Source organism: Thunnus maccoyii, chromosome 15 (genome assembly GCF_910596095.1).
Source record: "Thunnus maccoyii chromosome 15, fThuMac1.1, whole genome shotgun sequence".
NCBI classification, from domain to species: domain Eukaryota; kingdom Metazoa; phylum Chordata; class Actinopteri; order Scombriformes; family Scombridae; genus Thunnus; species Thunnus maccoyii.
The window spans coordinates 17,019,012-17,041,858 of NC_056547.1; the positions used below are offsets into that span (position 1 = coordinate 17,019,012).

Sequence of the window (22,847 nt, forward strand, 5' to 3'; positions counted from 1 at the left end):
GACTAACTACATACATAAATAAATGAAACATATATAATTCAATAAAATAACTAATATACATATATTTTTTAATCCTTAAGAAGTATAATTCTGCAGACCTTTAGGCTACCAGAATATTTGAGCATTCAGTTACATAAATTCACTACAAGCTTTAGTAAAATGTATATATCAATTTATAAATATTTTTCAGTTCATTCAAATAAAAAACTGTATGATTAATACTGTTAAGATAAAGGTCATTTTTATTTATAGGCTATGACCCAATATCATTACAACATAATATTATATTACAGTCTGAACAACATACATTAGACCCTGAGCTCGAATAACAGACAAACTTTTAATGGGGAAGCGTTAACAATATTCAGGCATGAAGTTTTCTTTCATCAGACATGAGGAGGACATTAAAGGTGCGGCGGTGAGTGAATATCACGCACACTTCCGCTTTAAAAGCGGAGCCGTGTGTAGTCGGAGAGTCGCTGAAGCGATGCGGAGCCACAGATCAGCCTTCAGTTCACTGCCATTCGGATCTCACGCCGTCAGTTCAGTGGACTAATTCACAGACGAACATATCAGCAGCTCTATGAGCGAAAATTTGGATTTTAACTCATTTTGTTTTTCATGTGTGACAGCCGGCGGACGGAACTTTACGCAGGAAACAGAAAGTGAGCCTGCGAGGCTGCACCTGAGGGATATTTCTACTGGCTGAATTTGAAACCGTATTCTCCTCCCAACTCCACTTGTTGATGGGGCGCAAACAGGCTGCTCAGCAATCATACCGCGGAGATATTCCTATGCGTAATTTGGATAAAACCCCTGTCCGACGTTCAGGGAGAAGGAAGTTTGAACCTGTGAGGTTTTGTGGCAGATGGTGGTGATGTTTGGCGACCGGTAACAGTTCACGGCATCAGATCGTATTACGCAGGCTGCCACCAGGTGAGCAGCGGCATGGGGAACCAGATGGACAAGCTGTCACATTTAAGTTACGCAGAAGTTCCCACAGTGGACCCGAACGGCGTGGACACAGAGGAAGGTCCGCGGATCGGCGTTTCTTACATATTTTCTAACGACGACGACGAGCTGGAGGATGGCTGCGCGGTCGATGGCACAGCAAAGGACCCGAATCAGGAAGAGAAACAATACGACCAGCGCGACGAGGTGGAGTGCGCCGTCTACAACAGAGACGAATGCATTTACGAGAAGAGCGCCAAATCCGCCAGTCTGGAGGTTTACTCTCCAGAGAATCTGCTGAACAAATGCAAAGCAGGCGACTTGGTGGAGTTCGTGGCCACCGGTCAGTACCCGCACTGGGCTGTGTACGTGGGCGACTTCCAGGTGGTGCACCTGCACAGAGCCGAGGTGAAAAACAGCTTTTTGACAGACGCAAGTCAGGGGAGGAGGTGTAGGATTGTGAACGACTTGTACAAATTTAAAGCTCTGGGTCCGGACATGGTGGTGCAGAACGCGATGGAGCAAGTGGGCTTAAAGGACCGAGAGTTGAGCTGGAGGAATTCCGAGTGCTTTGCAGCCTGGTGCAGGTTCGGCAAGAGGGAGTTCAAAATGGGTGGGGAGATACGGATAGGCAAACAGCCTTACAGGTTGAAAATATTCATGTCCGACAAGCACTCACACGTGCTGGAGTTTCAGAGTTTGGAGGACATGGTCATGGAGAAGAGGAGAAACGATCATCTGGGCAGGACAGCCGTGTTGCAGGAGCTGGCCACTCATTTCAGCAGCGTGGAGGAGATAAAAAGTGAGCCAGCAGACGCTGACTGATACCAGCCCCCTCTTTGAAGCTTTTCAAAACGATTGCTTTGCAAATAGAGTAGCCTTTACCAAACTGTTACACCCTGCTTTAATCTATAGCAAGCCTTCACTCTTTAATTTTAGTTCTAATTGGAGCACATGTCATCATTTCCACTTTAGATGGTGTCATTTTAATTATTGCTCCATGTATTCATTAGTCTATAACGATGTTATTGCCTTAAAGCCACACTCCTCAACATCATCAGATGCTTAACGGCCTTAGCAATTATGAATTCAATTATCTAAAAGAAATTGAATTGATTGAAGTAGTTGATAGGCTTGTTTATAGCTCTCTCCACACACACAGTGTATAGTTTTATAAATGCTTTACACGTCTGTCTTAAAGCATCTGATTCTGTATGTATAGAGAGGATGTTTCTCTATTCATAGTGTGTCCTGTTACTTGATCCTTGTGTGGTTTAACTTCCATCTCTCAGCTCACCCAGACAGCAAAGTGTCAGAGCTGCTCTCTGAATACAAGAAGGATTCTGCCTTTAAGGGTAATTCTCACACCAGCACATCTGAAGAAAATGTTGTGGAGCTGGTTTGTTGTTACACTGATCAAAAGTCTGTGTTAACTGTACCCAAAGCTCAAGTAAATCATGATCCCTATAGTCTCTTTTTGAACTGAGTCTTGTTGTTTATGCTGCAGTATTGTGTTACTGATGTGATGCACCAGATGAAGAGATGCTCAACACATCAATAATCGTCTATTTGTTCATTTAATACTGAGTTTATGTTCTGTCGTCTTCACATCAGATATCAGAGTGTTTCTTTGACATTAGTGTAAATTAATTGGGCTTAAAAGATTAATTGTGTTTACTTACTGCAAAAAATAGATTTTTATTTTTCAAATCTGTAAAGATTAGAGTTCATACTGTGTTTTTTTTTTTTTTTAAATTTTATCATGTAATTATCTGAAACAATGAGGATTTCTTGGATCACCATAGCTAATGGTGAAACAAATACAGTAGACAACAGGTTCTGTATTTCTCGGTCAAATCACTTAATTATTATTTCAGAAGGAGCATGAATCTACCCACGTTTCATGTGTCAGAAAAGTCTGTTTGAGTTTCAGGTAAATGGTTACTAAAATTAATTTTTGTCAGATTGTTTCCAAAGAAACCAGTTTCACCAACAGAGTTTCTGACAACCATCTAGGGCTCTGTCATACAAAGCAACACTGATACCACTTTCTAATAAGTCACCCTTTAGAGATGGTTCATAAGATGTTACTAACTGCTTTATCAGTAGTAAATAAACTATTTACTAATGCTTTACAGATCAGTTCTAAACCATTGATAAAAGGAATTATTTGGTTGCCAGATTTCAAAAAATCCTTTTGCCTGATTGGACCATATGACCACTTACCTTGTGGGAAATCCATTTATTAACAACTTATTAAGCATTTGTCATGTCATACTTAGAAATCAAAGGCAACTTGAAAGAAAAACACCAGCCAAAGGGATTTTTCACAATCTGGTAACCGAAAAATTCTTCTTATTAACATTTTATAACTGATAAAGAACGAGTAAAGGATGTATTAACCATTAAGAAAGTTACAAATTATAAACACTTTATAAAGGTGCCTTATTGGGACTCTTTATGGGGTTATCAGGAGCTAGCTTTGGGATTAAAGTTAGTGTTTCTGTTTGACAAAACTGGCTCACTTTTACCTGAGGTATCACCATGGTAACCAGCGATGCTGGTGCTAATCTGCTCTGGAACAGTTCAGGCTATCAGAATGTAACACCTGGTTTCTCATCGCTCAACTGTATGAAATGTCAGAGCCTTAATTCCTTTAGGAAATAGCATTATTATAGTGGCGGGGGAAGATTGAGATGATTTCAGGGGTTCACAGCTGGAGAAGGTGCATAAAAAAAGAAAAGAAATTAACAATAAGGGGGCCTAAAACAATGTTGATTCAGGGGGATCCAGAATTGCTAGTTATGGCCCGGCACAGGATCCAGTTATGGACAATATTACCTTGTTCACTAGTGATAAAGAAAAGAATAGGAGACTGTTGAATGCAGCAGAAGGAGCGTTCAAATGACAAACGTTTCTACAGAATGATAGATAACTCTTCAAAATCAGACCACAATTAATTTTTGTGGCATTTTCAGCCCATCTGCCCACTTTTGCATTAAAATAGGACTTTAAACAAAGAGCAGATGGCAAGTTTTCCATAATATCAATATATTACATTTGTTTTTGCATATAAATTCCACTGTCATTACTCTGGCAGCAGTCCTGACAGTAAACTCATTGCAGCCCGAAGAACATGAGGGAACATTGTATAAAAAGTGTTTTTGCAGCCTCAGGGTGATGATACAAAGTTGTATCAATGAGAAGAATGCTCATGGTGCCCTTATGATGGTGGTGATAAGCTCATTTAGTTACACTTGTAGTAGACTAAACTATCTGTAGTTTTGGCACCAGCAATTTTCTGGAGCCTCGGCATTAGAAATCAGTTATTTTTTAATTGTTATGCTTTGTTTTGGCTCATTTTCAGCTTCTTATGTTAACTGAGTTGGAACTGAGGAGAAATCTAACATGAAAAGAAAAATCATGCAAACATTTTCACGTCATCCAAGAGGAATAAATCAGTTTTTTTGTGTCTAGACTGATTTGGCAAGACTGAGCACTGCGGCCACTGGAGGCGAATGTCAACATTCGACAAGTACCGACAACTGTGGTTACAGTTGTTAGTTTTTAATGCAGAACTGTATCGTGCATTGTTGCGTTTAGTTGTTCCACAGCCACCTACAGAGTGAAGATAAACATACAGCTTAAAACCTTTAGTCTTTTTACCTACAGTTTCAATTAACACAAACTGTTTGGATTAAAATCATCTATGATATTCTGTCAAATCTATCAATACTCTTTCAGAATTACAAACGGGGAACAGATATCTAGCTGCTTTGGCCACTGTTGTGCTGCATTTTCCCAACGGTTGCCTTGATTTTCCTCGCAGCACGGTAATCAAATTAAGACATGGTAAACCCTCCTTAGGGTCTTGTCAAGCTCAGCCTGCCTTTAGTATATTAGACAATTTTATATTGAACCAAGTGTGATTTAACAAGACAGGAGTGCAGCTGTGCAGATGTTACTGCTGTGGCTGCACAGCGGTAATATCCCTCCTATGCATGACTATCCTGTATATGAGGTACAGTGCAGAGAGTGGAGCCTGTGATTCAAGATGTTTCGGCAGAATTTGAGCTTCACAAGAGATGAACGTGAGTGCTGGGAGGTCAGATTGGTACCTGCTCGTCTTTGTGTGGAGTTTATATGTTTGAGAAGGTTTCCTCACAGTCATTTCCACAACCACCCCGGATACATTCATGCATTCATAACTCTTCGAGCAGTACTTTAAAGTCATCTGACAGTCAAAACTCAGCTTTAAATGCCACCTGAAAACCTTCTTGTCGTTTTAGTTTGTTTGTTGGACTTATGCTCTTTTACCTGATTTTGTGACACTTGATATAGAACAGTGCTTAATAAATAAACTTTATTTTAGGTAGATAGGTGACTAAATTGCTCATAGGTAAGAGCGTACATCTGAGCCCCTGTGATGGATCCATCCTGGCTGCCTCCTGTTGCATGCTGGGAGTATTTTATTTTTATACAGACCATTCCCTGCTGTAATAAATGGGGAGGGTGTACTACAGTCTGACTGCTCTTACGGTGAAGCAGCAGTCATCCAACATTAGCCGTCACCCAGCCCACTCCTCTTGATGGGACCTGAAAGCTTGAGCATAGAGATGCAACCCAATTATAATCATCTGTCAGCGCTCGCCTACAGGTACCTTCAGCCGGCTGTTGTTACTCTATACTGTAGGTTTTCCTTAGGATGCTGATGAATTGATGAGATTAGTTGGACTGTAAGAGAGCAACAAACTGGAATTCATGTCCCACTATAGCTGTAAGGCAAAAGATCAAAGAGACATTTGCTGCATATGTGAGTGGTATACAGTGGATAAAGCAGCAATTTATCAAGCCCTGTTTTCATTGTTTCATCCCTACACTCAGAAACAACACACTCGTAACCTCCTATCTGTTTAGTCTTCACACATCTACTGTACATGCAGATACATGGATGCACATTAACACATTAACAACTGGAAAACAGAAGTTAAAAACACCTGTTTGGGAGGTTCATCTTGAGGTGATACTTTTCTCATTCTCACCACACCGGGATGACTTATCTTTGATAAAAAGGAAATGCTCAAAAAGACTTAGTACACCATTAGAGGCCAAAACATAATACTTAAGATGTTTTTTCTTCATAAAAAGCCCGAGAAAGCTTTCAACACAAAACCTAGAGACTGTGATAGGTAATGTGTTGTCATATTATTGAACTCAAGGTGATTCAGTTAATCTGCATTATGATGAGGAGAAACAATATGATCATTTTCTGCCGTATTCATGGCCTGACTTCTTCAGGCAAAATATTTCACTGATAACATAAAAAATGTCCTTAGTGCCATCAGAAAATTATGCTATTGTTTTTTTCTTTTTTCATGAAATGAAAGATATATAACCACCCTGTAACTACACCCCAGCTAAGGTTAATGAAAATATAAATGTTAATAGAGGAATTAGTGTAATGAATCAGCGCAGCATCTAAAAAGAGACAAATTCTTCAGGACACAAAGTCATAATTCTATAAGAACATCAACAAAACAGAACAAGAGCAGCCCCAATTTGGGGCGCAGCATGGAGGCCCATCCTGGGTTTTTAATTTCCTAACAGGTAATCAAGTGTGAATAATCTCATTAGAAAGTTTAAACTGCATGCACACGCTCAAACAATTGATTTAGGCTCTCTTTATGGCGAGACCTGTCTGGACAACTGGAGAGTTTGTTGGGAAAAGGTGGGTTGATTACAGCTGTCATGCTGGGAGTGAGTAATATCCACCCACAAAAGCAACAGAGCTGCTCTTTGTGTATCAGAGTCTTGCCAGGAAAACTCCTCAGTGCCTAAAGGACAATTATAATAGTGTGATGTCATGCTCCTCCTGGTAGGTTGACCCAAAACAAAGTAGGAATGACTAAGCAGTTTGTCTGTGGAATGAATGGTGCAGTGAGATGATTAAAGATGCACTTGAGGCATGTATTAAAACAGATATTGTGAAATGTTTTTTCCACAAAAACTCTTAAAATCACATCTTCTCCTTTTCCCACATTAAAAAGATCAAGAATGTATAAATATAACAATAATATTTTATCTCCAGTCATCAGATTTAATAGAGTGCTCGCAATACATTTTCACCATTAAGCTTCCGATAGAGGGACCATTCAATTTGTCTTTCTCTTAGTTTTTCCATCTCCCATTTTCTGGCAAACTTGCCTGAGTATTTTGCCCAAAATGTTGCCTGAAGCTTTGGTCTCTCATTTGAGGTCCAGAGTCGAGTGGCACAGCTGAGTGGCTTGAGACGCAGAAGAGGCAGGTGGCTTCATTGTCTGCTCAGGCTTTGTTTATCTCCGCTGTTGTCCTGGTCTTTCCCATGGCGGCACTCGCTGGCAGTGGTTCTTTGAACAGGTCATTTAGTGATGATAGAGGCTCTGTGTTTGCTTGAGGGCCCCCGAGTCACATTAATTGAGTTGTTGTTTTAAAATAATCCCGATGGATTTCCAGGTAATTTGCATCAACTAAGCTAACACAAGCAATTAAAGTCATGTTTATATAAAGCTTTTAGCAGTTTTTAAAAGCTTCACGCCTTTGACTAACATGACCACATTAGATGTATCAGGTTCCCATGTTGTGTTTCATAGCAGTTTCCTGTGAGTCACTCATTCTATGGACAACTTGAAAGTCACTTTGCTGTATGACGTTAAGCTGGGAGATCACATTTACATACTGTAACCCAACAGTAAAGGCTTTTTCTTCTGTGTCAATGCACCATTAAGCAGCTAAATTAGAGGACACAAGGGCAGAGTGTGTGAGTCAAAGGACGCAGCTGCCCCACAATTTCTTCTTATCGCTCCCTTATTTACACAGCTGAATTCACCGGCAGAAATCGGCTTTGAAAGGGCAAAATGCCACAACAAACTCTTTAACATGAATTAACGTCACTATTTTTTCAATGTGTATTTCACGTATTTTACAAGGACACCCAACTTTCCCCTTTATCAATTCAATTAGCAGCTCCTGTCTGAGCATCTGGATGGTTATATCACTTAATTTGGCAATGATGTACTTTTTAGGGTTTAATGACTTTGCAGTTGTTTCACATTATTGGATACATATGTTTTGTGTTTACCTTATTCCTAATTATCCTTGTTTGCAGAATCCTCTCCTCCCCCTCCTTAAATCTCTCAGGCCATGAGTAAAACTGTGCCAGACAAAGATTAGGTGGTAATTCTTCTACTAACACAAGTAAGTGCTCATCTAGGATAAGCTAAACTGAAAATGTACATGCTGCTGGTGCTGGATGACACCTAAGACAAATCAAAGCTTTGAGTCATTAACTAATGTTTTGCATAAATTCCAGACTGAGTCAAGTGGAAGCTGTCCCTGCTTGCACATAAAAATCCCTAAGATCACAACAGAGTGGACTACATATATATGTATGCAGTGTGTGAACTATGATTGTGCGTCTGCAAGATCTTGGGGATATACTATAGTTGAACTATGTTGCTCTGGCTTCATCCCCGCATTTACATCTTCATTATGTGATATAATGACTGTGTTGGTTTGAGTCCCTCCTGGCCACAGTTGTTCCACTGTCTAAAATCATCAGCCTGTTTTTCTTTTAGACTCTTCAGAGGTGTTTAAAATATAGGAAAAGCTTGCGAGAGAGGGTAACGAGGAGGAAGGAGGTAATCCAAAATCGATTTGCATTCCCCCCTTCTCCTCCTTGCGCAGCTACAATTTCCCCCTTAACAAACAAATTAACAGCAACTTTCATGAGGCTGCCTGAGTAATTACTTGTTCAAAGCGCAATGCTCTTGAAAGCATATAAAATTTTGCTGCTCCACATTGCCAATTTTCATATTAGTTATGAATGCATGTGAGACTCTGACTGTCATCTGCTCGCTCACTGTTATTTTCAAACAATAAGTAATTTCCAGAGTTCACTTGAGTGTATCCCGTCTTTCTAGTCACATCAGCTGGCTTTAGGCCATTTACAAAAATGATGATGGATATCTGTCTATACTGATTAAATTACAGATAGAAGGCAAAGCATCCATTGCTTTAAAAGAGAGCAAATGTGGTCTTCTTCTGTAGTCTTTTCAAGGTTATTACCCCAATATTTCCCTGCTCTTCACACCTTCTGTTTTATTGGATTGGAAGAGCACATGATGCAAATAGGCCATAATGGCATATTCTCCTGTGCCCCCGCTGAAACGGAGCATATTGGTCATATAATTTTGATGGCGGATGGAGTGCTGTAGATGGGTAGATTGTCGAGCAACAGCCCATCTCTGCCAGGCTGCTAAGGGCACGCGCTAACTGGCACATGCCATCTGTCTCAAGATCTGGGGACCAAGGTGTTGCTCCAAAATGCTTGTCTACGTCATCCTCATTGTGAAATCGGAGCGAGACAGCAATCGATCACTCCGAGAAGCTTGTTTTTCCATTTTTTACTTCAGCAGTTGAGGTCAGGGTTCAGGGAAGCTGAGCTGATTCATGACTGAAGATTGATGGTGTATAGAAAGAAGAGCATTTGAATTTTAAGCGTCATAAGCAGCTGAGACTTGGATGCCCCCATGACTTAATCAGCTTCAGGAAGTAGTCTCCCTCCACAGACTTAAGGGCTTTGCCTCACCTGTCTCTTCAGAGAGGCCATTTGTTCAGATAGAGTGTCAGTATGCTGAGCTTCCTCTGCTAATGATGCCACAGGCGGTCGAGGTGCTGTCACTAACAGCTTTGCCAAAAGAGAGAATTGACTCCACTGGAATGGTCCACGATTCTGCAGAGTTTTAACTGCAGGGAGGTCAGCCAGCGTGTTACATGACATATCAGTATTCATGAAATTTTACCCCACCCCTGTTTAATCCCCTTGGTTTGCTCTTCCTTGATCTCTGGTCGTGTCTGGGGAACACATTAGGCCAAATGAGCATCCACGTACTAATTACTGCTCATTTGCATAAATGTGTGGCTTGCAGATGTCAGGAGTGTGGCAAGTAGGGATTACAGCTGGCTGGGTCACCACTCCGGCAATCTGTGAGTGAACCCTGACCTCATGTTGGCTCTAATTCTCAGCGTCTCTCATCTGAAATTTCATTTATTTAAATCTCAGACTTTAAAGCGGCTATAATCAATAATTCTATAATAACCAACCAATCATTTGTGCCGTTCTCGATCCGAAGGTTCATGGTCCTCCAACTGGTTCTCTTCTCAGTCTTTCTCTTGAGTTGTTCATATCTTCTTTCTCCGCTCCATATCTTTATGTCATCAAGCCTTACTATGTGTTGTCTTCCCTTCAATCATCCCTTCCAAAATCCTCGTCATCACTCCCACTGGACCCTCTCAGAATGTGCCCTGCAAACTCAAACTTTCTCTCTGCAATCTTGGTCCTAAAATACCTGTCTTCTTCTACCAGATCCTTCTTCAACCTTATCCTTTGACATAAATCTTCTCCAGTTGATCTTGAGCATTCTCCTGTGGCACCAAATGCAAGTTCTTTACTCTCCAAGAAAGAAATTTTTGCTTGTCCAGTTCTGTATTTAATTTCCTCCAGACTTCTTCCATTTTTATAGATCCAACTTCCCAGGTATTTGTAATTGTGCACTTGCTCTAATTCTGAATCCTCCAGTTTTTTCAATTTCCCCTTTCCCCATAAACATTGATTTGGTCTTTTTGCTGTTCAATGTCATTCTATATCTCTTACAAACCTGATTTACAGCTTCTAACATTTCTTGGAGTTCCTGTTCATCTTCCGCCAGAAGAACTGTATCGTCAGCGTAACTAATGTTTGTCAAGCTCTCCCCATTTATCTGTATCCCTCTCTTCTCTTTTAGCGCTTCTTTGATCATCCTTTCCATGTGCAAATTAAAGAGAATTGGAGATAAGATACGTCCTTGTTGTACATCTGTTAAGATGTCTTCTTCTTCTGTTTCTCCATTTTCCGTAATGACAGCTGCTTTCTAGATCCAATATAGATTTTCTGTTATTCTTATTTCATTTGCCGGAATTCATTCTCCTTTAGTTATCTCAATTAGTGGCTCATGGTTTAACTGATCAAAAGCCTTCTAATAGTCTATGAACACTATGTAAAGATTTTTTGTTCTTTTCTATCATCCCCTCTCCAACTGTTCTTAGTATGAAGATGCCATCTCTTGTTCTTTTCCCTTTTCTATAGCTCAACTGGCCTTCTGAAAATCTGCTATCAATATTGTTAGTTATTCTGCTCTTGACTATATGCAACAGTATCTTCGACTCATGACTCATAATACTTATCAGCCTCTGCTCTTCATTGAATGAAATTGCTCCTCAGAAATTTGTCTGGTATTTTTCCTGATTTGTTGATCTTGTTTATGATGTTTTTGATGTTTCTTATTCCTTCTGGTCCTTGACTTTGAAGTAGTTGTGCTGGGATACCATCTGCTCCACATGCTTTTCTTTTGGGCAGCTTCTTTATCACCTCCTGAATTTCTTCCTCTGTGATTTCATTTATTTCTATGCTGGTTGTGTAATCTATTTCTCAGTGTTTCTGTCCTTTGATCTGCATATAGTTCCTTGATATACTCAGTCCATCTTTTCAGCGCTTGGTTTTTCTCAATGAGCACTTTTCCTTGTTTGTCTTTTATTGCTGTTGATTGTGACTTGCTGATGCTTTTCCCCTTGAAATCTTTCACCTTCTGATGAAACCCTGGTTTATGCTGTCTAACCAGTTCTTCCAGTTCTTTACACAGGTTGTTGAAATGTTCTTTTTTTGCACATTTGCTGTATCTCCTTTTTTAAGTTTTGGTACTCTCTTTGTGTACCTTGATTTTCTGCCTCTTGTCTTTCATCCATTTTTTGCAAGATATTAACTTTCATCCATTTTTGTTTGCATTCTGTCTTTTTATTGCAACATATCTCATCTGCCACTTCTTTTATGCATTTCACTATGTCTTTCCATTCAGGTTGGTTTATTCACTTAAATTTTTCATCTGTCATTTCTGTAAATTTGTTTCTACCCTCTTCCTGTTTTAATTCATCCAAGTTCCATTTTTTTTTTTACCTTTCCTCTTTTTGTACCTTTTTCAATTTGCACTTTAGAGTTACTACGGCTGGGTTATGGTCTACCACACAGTCTGCTCCAGGCCTTGCATTTGCATTTCTTACTGAATTTCTGTATCTTTCTCAGACTAGTACAAAGTCTATTTGATCTTTTGCTCTTCCATTGGGTGCTCACCATGTATGCCTTGCATTCCGCTTTTGTTCAAACCATGTGTTGGTGATGATCAATTTTTGCTCTTTACAAAAGGATATTAACATTTCACTACTTTCATTTCTGTCATCCAGACCAAAAGGCCCCACACTCTTTTCTTCTTTTTGTTCTCCTACTTTTGGATTAAAGTCTCCCATTACTATGACATTTTCACCAAAGGTTTTTTTTGCTTTTAATTGCTTCTGTTAGTTGTTCATAGAAAGCTACTTTTACAGATGATTCTTTATCAGCTGTTGGGGCATATCTTATGAACATGTTCATGTTTACTGGTGTTGATTTTATTTTTACACACATAATTCTGTCACTGATGTTGTCCCATTCCATTACTTTGTTTCTTGCTTTGTTATTCGTGATAACTGCTACTCTATTTCTTTATTTTCCCCCTCCTGAGTACAAAATTCTGAAACTGCCTTCCACTGTTCATATGTCTGTCAAGTTGTCTCCTTCTCCTTTACACTGTGTCTCTGTGACTCCAAGGGTGTCAACTTTTATTCTGTCCATTTCTTGCAATATGTTTGGCAATTTCCCCGTAGACACTGATAATCCTTGTACATTCCATGTTCCAATTTTCAAACAGTCACTTGATTGACGGTGCAGAGCCGCCTGTTTGCTTACAGCTGTTCCACTGGGCTGGATTAGTATGACTGGTGTCAAACCTATCCCGTTTGCCAAGATCTGGAAAACTTTGTTGAACTTTGACTTTTATACTAAGCAACTTGATAACAGAGGAAGACCTCAAGAACTACCTCTGCATGCAGTGTCAGTTTGAGATAGCTGAACCCAGCCATTGTTCTTCTGTTTTGAAGAGTCTTCTGCCTGATGTCTATGACCAGACAGCCATGAAATTTCCTCAAGTTGCCTGTAAAGTCATCCACCGCCTGCCTTCCATGGATTCACGTAATCCTGATTGGAGGGCTGACAGGTACTACACCTTGCCCAAGGGTGGCCTGAATGCTAGTGGAGGGAAGGAGAGCCCTATTTTCCTTAATATCTGAAATCATGACACTACCCCAATATAATAACAAAGGATCAAATAACTATGTGCAATGTGAAAGGAGTGGCTCGTAGTGACTCTACTGAGCGTTTTAGCATCTTTAAGGTTTTTTCAGCCCACAACTTTACTGTTTTGGTTCACTCTCACTACTCTCATGCTGCTGTTTTCAGCAAAAAAAGCTCTGATGTTCACAACCTGCTCAGCACCAACTGGCACACAAACAAAATTAGCAACTATAGCTGGTGAACATAGTGTAGTATTTAGTGCCACCATATTTTTCTAAGTAGTTGCTGGAGACTAAAAACAGAGCTGAAGAGAGTGAATATTCGACGTACATTCGCCAGGTGGCCAGAAACATGACTCCAAAAGAATGCTAATGTTGCTCCATATCTGTTGGATGTGTAAAAAGGCAACTGTTTGCTAAAACCAACAAACAACCATAACAACTTAAAAGGCAATAATAGAACAGTAAGGTGTTCACTGCTTGTTTCTGCAGCCCCAAAGTGGCCAAAAAAGCAAGTCAAACATCACTAGATGAAATGAGAAGGGCGAACCTCATTATTTTCCAATCCAAACTGTGTTAAGAGAGCGGGTAGAGGATGAATTGACAAAGATGCTGTTTCAGATTTTTGCCTCCGGTGCTCACCATGCAGTCCAGCTCCTGCACTGCAGTTGCTGCCAGGCAAGTGCAGAGCCCTCCTCATATCCTAACCTTGAAACACAATACTTAGGGCTTGCACAACAGAGACAAGTAATCTGATCAGGCTTAACCTGGGGAAAATTTCAATATGTGCACATTTGATGAAAGGAAATTTCAAGCTAAAACTCTTATTTAAAGATATTCAAAGAAAGTTTGGTAGTAAACTTTTAGTGAAGCATTGTCTGAAACTCGATATTTCACATTATGATGTAGTATCTTGTACTCTATCAGTTCCTCATTGCACCATAAAAGCTTGACAATCAGAAGCTTTTCTTTACTGGTTAAAACCAAGAAACAAAATGTGAAAAGACAGCATGATTATGTTGACTTTTTGGTTGTCAGAAGTACATTTTTAATGTAAATGAAACTTTTCAAGCATCCAGTGTTCGAAAATACTCCACACAGCCTGTTCCAGCAGTGAATTTAAGATAAGGTTTATAAAACAGTGATAAAATTCAAAACAAAGCAGTCTGAATCACAATGTAATCCTTGCAGTCCTCATCTGGAGAGTGAAGTAAACCAAAGAACCTTGGTAACCTCGCGAATTAACTCTGATTCACTTTGCTATTTACCAGAGGTGAAGTACAATACCCAGGTATGTACGCTCTGTATTTGTATTCACAGTGTGAGTAAAGCCGAGAATAATGAGCTTGCACTCTTGAGGCGCATTTTCATCACTCTCTGCCTGGTGGGTTAGTCAAAGCAGAGGAAATTCCAGTGCTTCGAAGGCGCTTGATTACGATAATAACAGCAGCACAGAAAACAAAGGATCAAGTCAGTACATGGGGAGTGTAAGGCTGGAGAGCTTTACTTTGATTGACACAAGGGTGTTTTAGCAGCATGTAATATCAGGGGGAATGTTAATAACATCATGAAGAGTCACGCAGTGCCAAGACTCGAAAAACACCACTTACACAGTAGAGTGCATATAGTTCATATAATATTTTTTTGATGTTACGCTGTGTTTGGCACTAACATTACATTATTTTTTGATATTGAATTGATACACTGAAGCTTTTTTGCAGAGGAGGGTAAAAGTTGAACAGTTATGCAGCTTTTTATATTCACACTCTATCTCATGGAAACACATTAGTGGAGTCATATCTACTTCATCAAAAAACACAAGGGAGTCTGCAGGATTACAGAGTAAGATGTTCATGTCATTGTGTAGAAGAGAAAGGAAATGTCCTGTTATTGTTTGCTTTGTTGATATCAAGGTTTTTATTCCAGTAATTTGGTTTTTATTTCAGTTTTATGAGAAGCAATGTTTTCCATGTTTGTTGTGATAAGTGCTTCCATATAAATAAACTTCATTATCGTATTATTATTGTCCTCACATCAACCATCTAGCACAGGAAGCTGCATTCATGGTTCATGGCTTAGTAAGAGTCTGTCCAAGTTCTCAGGCCCAGCAGGAAGCAGGCTATGAACCCTATCATTAGGAGAAAAATGCCACTACGTGTATGTGTGTGTGTGTTTGTGAAAAGATTGCACAGGGGTGCGTTTGCAGGGGTCGAACAGATCGATACCATCAAGGTAACTTACCTGTCCTTGCTTGCCTGAGGCCTGAACTGTACAGGATGCAGTATGAGAATAAGCCTCACATCCTCCACACCCGCACCTCAAAATATCAACCTCTCCCTTCAACAGCAGGCATATGTGTCAACCAAGAGAGGAGTCCTCATGTTTGCTGAGGTCAAAGTCATCTGTCAAACTGGCGAGACGGCTGGCTGGCTTCACGGAGGTAATTGGTAGCATTGCTGCCTTCTAGGAGAAGCTTGACAAAAAATCTCGCCATGTGTCAGGGAAGTTTGTTCGAGGAGCACAGGCTCTTGCTCCTCTGATGGCCGGCTATGCAGAGAAGCAAACACACACATTGAGCACGGCAGCACATAAAAGAGACACACGACCAAGGCCAGGCACGGCAACAATCAAAGGCAGCTGACATTTTTTGCTCCACACAAAACATGCACCACATACTGCACATGGCGCTGTTATCTACCACCCAAATGTCTGGAAAAGTCAAAAGTTGCGATGTAATTTGTGGGTATAATGAAGGATGTTAAAAAAAGGCCAGCCCTGGAGTTTTATTGCTGTTAACAATGGATATGTATGACTGAACAGGTGGTTTGAAATGTGACATATTTGTGTCTTAGAAATCACCCCTGGAGATGTTTTAGCTTCAGGCCAGGGATAACTTCCAATCACATTTCAAGGCCAATTCTATGGTTGCCAGGATACAGACCTTCATATAAGGAGTAAATCCAGCAGCTTTATGAATAGATGGCTGAGCCAAGTAGTGAAAATGAGGGAGCTAGTTAACCATCCTCTCTTTAATTTTCCTGTTTTAACTCTGCAAATGAGGTTATGTCTGTGTGTTTCCTTGTCAGTTAGCAGAAAAAACAAAAGTAATTAACCTTCCTCAATGAAATCTGGTGGAAAGTTTGGTTCTTGTTTAAGGTAGATCTGATTAGTGTTTCTTGTGGGTAGTGCCACCATGTCTCAATTTATGCCTATTACTTTTTCCTTATTTTTTTCCCCTGAACAAGAAGCAAAAACAACTTTTTTTCCTGGAGCTTATTGATTTGAGATTCATCTATGAGTATAGACACACACTGAGATTAAACCACCAACAACAAATTAAAGTTGAAGTCCTGGTTGATTTGAAAAGAGATAATTAACTTAACTGCCAATCCTTTATGATGTAGGTATGACTTTGTTTTATCTATATCTGCATACCAGGAGAAATATGTGTGGTTTAGAATTAGCAGCTATTCATGCAGTTTGTTATTTAGTCATTCAGTCTAATGTTATTAGCACATTTTGTAATTAGTCCTGCATGCTTACAGCTAGAAACATGGTTCCAATTCTAACATGTTGAGCATGTTTTAGCATATTCCAGTGATTTTATTTACATTTTTAAAATATTAAAACGTATAATAGCGGTCGATGGGAGGAATGACAGACTTCAGTTAGAAAATTGGAAAACCTCACATGCTTGGACATACATTGGCTCTCAAAATGTAAATGTATTTCCTACAGGAGTTAAAGTTTTTGAGATCTAAACCTGAATTCATGGGGAGAGCGCTGTCCGGCTCTCATTGACTAGTACAAACTGCAGGTGGTTCCTCCTGTTTCTTAAACTTACAGATATTCTCTTCCTTCAAACACTGTGTTTTGCCTTTTTGAAAGCATTAACAAACATTATCAGACACTGAAACATCTCTTATAGAGACTGCAGTATTTTTCCACAGGAGGACCCAAATATTTCACACTGAGATGCATTTCCAACATCAGAAAGGCTCATTTACATATAGAGCTGAAATGATAAGTTGATTGTAGGAAAATGAATCAGCAACTATTTTGATAATCGATTGATTATTTTCAGTTACTTTTAGGCAATAATTTCAAGCATTCCCTTGTTACAGCTTCTCATTTGTGAGATTTGCTGCTTATCTTTGCCTTTGATGATAGAAAATTAAATACTTTGGGGGTTTAGACTGCTGATCTGACAAACAAGCAATCTGAGGACATTACTTTGGGCTTTAGAAATTTTGATTGCCATTTTTCTGACATTTTATAGATTAAACTATTAATTGATTAATCAGAGAAAATAATCGGCAGATTAATTAATATTAAAAAACAATTGTTAGTTGCAGCCCTAATCTCACATGAATAGTGCCATTAAAATAAGAAATGAAAACTAAAATGTAATGGCCTGATTTATTTTAGAGGCATCAATTATTAAAGAACCCCGGACACTTCTAAAAATTCTAATTAACAGCAACGCCCGTAAAGCTGAACGACAACACTTGCCCTTACTTGCCCTCACAGTGTTGCATCACTGGCTGGATGCAACACTGAAGAATGGATGTGCTATATAAATTAAGTATTATATATCTCGGTCACTCACTCACTCACTCACTCACTCACTCAATCACTTTCTCAGTCATTCACTTGCTCACTCATTACAAACTCTTATAAATACACATTTAACCTGGGCAGATTGGTCACAGCTTGCATTAGAGGAGCATGTTAATATTTTTATAATGTTTTATGTCTTTATTTGTGCACAATGTTCAGACACACTGCACTACTTGTTTGTCATTTAAAAAGTATTTACTTTTACTGAAATTTAAGTTTAATTAGCTGAATGAGCTCCATTTTTTGTCTTTTTCTATTACTTTCTAATTTTGTACAAATGTTTAGCATCTTCATTTAAAATGTTAATAAAGTGAGACATAGTTTGAAAGCAGCAACTTGAAGTTGTGTAATTTCTCTTAACATTTTAATGTATGTATGTCCTTTGTGTATCTCTTGAACCGTTCATCTGATTGACTCCACACTCGGTGGGTGTATGGCTGGGGACCCGAGGGAATGCAGTGTAAAATTTGGTGCAATTTGGACACGCAATATGTTTAATATTAATAAACTTTGAATAAACCAGCGATCAGTGAGCTGCTCTGCTCTGTGCAGGGGCAGGGTGGAGCTTCAGGGCTCTACTGACTGACTCTAGCATGTCAGGGAGAGACCAGAGATGAGGCGTAACATGAATCAGAGAAAAGTGCTCTAGAAAGAGAAAAGTAGACAGTAGAAACAAAGATTTTAATCAAGAATGGATGCTCTTACCTTTTGTCTAGACAGAAAGTGTAGCTGCCCTACCTCCCAGGCTCAATGACAGCAGAGCAAGAGAGAGAGAGGGAGAGAGAGAGAGAGAGAGAGTGAGAGAGAGAGAGAGAGAGAGAGAGAGCAAGCCAGAGAGTGAATGAAGAGAGGGAGACAGCTCCTCATCATCAGCCCTTCATCACCAAGGAAACAGTAGGGAAACCATCTACAATATCTCTGTCTCAGAGTTGATGTAAAGAGCTATAAAAAAATTAAATTTTTATTGGCTGTAGTTAGAGTCTTGGCCCCTCATTACGTTTTTGACTTGTAACATTCATTCATTAATTAATTCATTCTGTCGGCAAAAACTTGTTAATTTAGCTTACCCATTCATTCATTCATTCATTCATTCATTTTAATTGTATATATATATATTTATACTTTCCTATTCATCCCTATTCCTTGGTAGTTCAATAAATATCTTGGTTTATTGCTAAGTCATTGTATTCATCTGTTCCTTTACAACAGAGATGAAGGTCGCTGTATTCAGAGTTCATGACTTTCAGGTATAAGACTGATTAATTTGATTTAATTATTTTTCCTCCTAATTAATTAATTAATTAAATACTAATACATGAATTAATCAATGGAGGTGGTGCCCCTATTAACTTTGCGAGTGCATAATATTAATTTCAAATGTAGTGTTATTCCTACACCTACTGTTGTGCAACCCACCTCCTCCCTATCACCACCATGGCGTCCATGTTGTCCATCTCAGAGCGGCAGTTTCCTCCATCGAGCCTGAGAGCGGAGTCACACCAGCACGCTCCACTGGGCCCTGTGAAAGGATACCAGGTTAGTGTGAAAGGCAGCCCGAGGGACCAACACCAACAACAACAATAACAACAATAACAATAATGACGATAACAATGATAATGACAATGATGACAACCTGCCATTGGCCTGTGCTCCATGAAAATCGTGCCATTTTCATGTCCCCCAGGTCAGTGCTGCCATCCGGTTACATAAGTAATCCGTTTACACCTGCAGTAATCAGATTACATGATCATCACATGATGTGTCCTTTATAAAGAGAGAGCTCACTGCTGTCACACATGCTCTGAGGATGGCTTTGCCAAAACATGTCAGATTTTGAATAAATTCAGAGCAATAAAAGGTGATTCTTTTTGTAGTTTTTACACTATGGAGTGGTGCCTTTTCCCTGACTTTGTTCTGGAGAATATAGACTCCATATGAATGCTATTGTTCTGTCTGCTGGATGTGTAAAGACTGTCAAATGCCAAAATTAGAAGAGTTTTCAGCTTGTTTTCAGCAAGTGACCAAAAGAAAGTAATGAACTGATGCTACTTTGTAACTTCTAACAGCAGCAAATCGCCAGCATTATTGTTATTTTTAACTTGAGCTACAGCGAAACATACCTGTGTAATTGTTTTTGTTTGCAACTTCTTGTAAAGACTGTTTACTTTAACACTAATCTAACCTGTATGGCTCACTTTTCCAGCTAGACCTCTGTTTAGTCCTCCACCTTTCAATCCTCAGTAGTGAAGTGGCCTCAAGGTGAACTGGGAGACTCACATCCCTCTGTCCCCTTTAAAGCTGAATGCCAGTTGTCTTTTACAGTGTCACACTTATTGACTGACCTCTAAAGACTTGCCGTTTTAAATGGTACAATATTTTGGAGTGATAAGTCCATTAATTAAAGGCCAGCCTCATCTTTGTTTTGTAGAAAGGGGTTTTGGCTGGCAGAATGAAAGCAAGGTCTTGTCAATGTCCATCATCACATCCCTGCTGTCTCCCAGAATGAGCAAGTCGTCTGCAGCTGTGAATAAAGAACCGGTTACTGAGTCAGCTAAATTTCACAAAAGATCATCAAGTTCTGTTAATGAAAAGTGAGGTTTATTCGCTAAAGGCATTTGAAAGAAGTGATGAGCAGTATTTTGTTATAAGCTCATGCTGAATATCAAGCATCTGAAAGTATAATAACTGTTACTTTAGAGGAGTTTATATGCTCTGCTTTCCTTCCAGCAGACAGAGGAATGTCAATATGTCATTTGACCTTTCTGATAGCACCTGTATACGCCTGTGGTCCTCTCTTCGCAAGACTCTGCCAAGTCTTTCCACATTGCTATCGCTCTTACTCACTCTCCTCATAATTTTTTTTTATGACTTAAGCTGACACATATTGGGTGAAAAAAGCAAACAACGCGGACAGATATCAGGTTGGTTCGTACCCTGCAGAGACGTTCCTTAGCTCTCCTCTTGACAGATGCACTACAAGCTGAGAATCTTTTGACTTCGGTGTGATTTAAGGTCTGTCCTGACTCTTTTGATTTCGCCCAGCAGGCTGGCACCGGACTGCAAAATGAGAATGGGGCTCAGAGGCCCCCGAGCAGCTGTGTGAGATGGCTCGGAGTGGTGTGACCTTCAGACAAGTGCAGACCATGGCGGGCTTGTGGGATGTGGACACCCGGAGGTAGGCTGCTTGGCTGGACAACACTTCAATAGACACCTGCAGCTCTCTCCCCATACCATCTCATTCCCTCTTTTTTGGTTCAGTGCAGAGTGATTGCACAGTAGAGAGAGAGAGATGGGGAGATGGGAAAAAGGGGAGTTGAGACACAGGGGACGTAGGGAATGGCAAGAGAGATGGACTCAAAAGCAGGTTAGACAGTCTAAAAACAGACAGGACGCAGGACAGGAATTTGAAGCTGCAGCAACCTTTGGTCAATTTATTTATGTTTACGTTTACACAGATATCTGAAGCACAATTAAATAATTATAAGGACAATAAATAGGTAAATAAATGTAACAGACAAAATCAAATCAATTTTATAGTAATATTAATAACTAAGGGTGCTCAATTGTGACACAATTGTAAAAAAGTGGGTCTTAAAATGAGATTTAAAAGTTGCTATAGAAGAGGGAGACCCTACAGTGGGAGGTAAACTGCACCAATGGATAAAAACACTTGGTTGCCTTGGTAAAATGGGAACTAAGGAGACTGGAAATTGATAAACTTATGCCTGTCCATGCAGATTTTTAAAAACAAATAGAGGAAGTTCAAAATTAATATATTTTCCTGGTAAACAGTGAAGGCTGGTTGATAATAAGGACCCTTGTCTACTCTCATTAAGCTGTAAAAAATATTTGGCCATTCAGCATTAAACATCCTCAAGACAACTTAAAAGAGACTGAAGACTATGTGCTTCACTAGGTTTTAAGAAGAAAATATAGCTGCATTTCCTCAGCGTAGACCTGGGATGTTGTATTTTCTAAAAACAGACTCCAGTAGAAGTATATACTGCATAATGCAAAATAAAATAGGCCTTAAAATGCAACTTTGAGGAAGTTATAGTAACAGAAGCGAAGAGAAAGAAGAGGATGAAAATGATAATGTGGTCATAACTGAAACTGATCTATGTTGCAGATAAGAAATAAACAACTTAAGACTCAAACTCTGAGTCTAAACACAGTAGTAAGATATTTGATACCATGACCCAGTACTGTAGTGCATCCTGAAACCTGACTGAAATTTGTTGAAAAATGTGATCTAAAAAAAGGGGACACATTGTGAGATGACAACTTTTTCCCAGGAAAAAATACAAGCCAGATAGGTTTGCTTTTATAAATAATAGATTGAATGACTGCATGGTTGAATGTGGATGGGAAAGAGAGAACTGTAGAATCTGGCAAGCAGGCAAATGAAAAATAAAAATAAATTGACAAGGTTTCTAAAAGGAAGGATGTGAGGAAAGTTGTGTAGTCGCACTGCAGTGACAAAGCAACACCACTTTTGTACATGTGGTTCATTCATAGTGACCATAATAAGGACAGCTGTGCTAAGAAGGAAACAAGTAGCGGCTTAATTCTCACATTCAAGGCTGTTATTCAGTAGGCATAGAATAGATGGAAATAAATAATTACATATAATATAATCCAACAGCAACATTATTTAACACATGTTTGTACTGCCCGTAAGCTTTGAGTTCCTTAGCACAGTGCAGTTCAAGGCTGTAGAGAAGGAGAGCACTTGGATAATGGCTTTGTAAGCTTTCTGACGTGCTGAGATGCTCTCCAGCGCAAACGTAATTATGGCTTGACAGCGGGCAGAGGCCCTCACAAAGGCCAGATAATCAGAGGCTGGTGATCGGAGCATGCAGCTCATGACCAAGAGAGGCAGTGACGCTGAAAAGTAATTAAAGTCACCCATGCAAGCTGCACTCCCAGCTTGCTACAACACCCATCATGACTTCTCGCTGTTCTATTATTCTTTCTCTCTTAATTCTCGTTTCATTCTCTCTCACATCCGGCTGCTGTATCACTTTCTGTTACCTCCCACC

At 39.6% G+C, this 22,847-nt stretch overlaps 1 protein-coding gene across 1 annotated transcript; it reads left to right on the top strand.

Annotated features, from left to right (window-relative positions):
- The first annotated feature begins 373 nt into the window (after positions 1-373).
- Positions 374-2,433, top strand: lratd2a (LRAT domain containing 2a). Its single transcript, XM_042435745.1, has one exon. The coding sequence runs from the start codon at positions 949-951 to the stop codon at positions 1,774-1,776; it is 828 nt and encodes a 275-aa protein (XP_042291679.1). The 5' UTR covers positions 374-948; the 3' UTR covers positions 1,777-2,433.
- The last annotated feature ends 20,414 nt before the right edge of the window (positions 2,434-22,847 follow it).

What these genes read in the sequence shown, in the direction of transcription:
- lratd2a (XM_042435745.1), top strand. Translation starts at nt 949, where the DNA reads ATGGGGAACCAGATGGACAAGCTGTCACATTTAAGTTACGCAGAAGTT.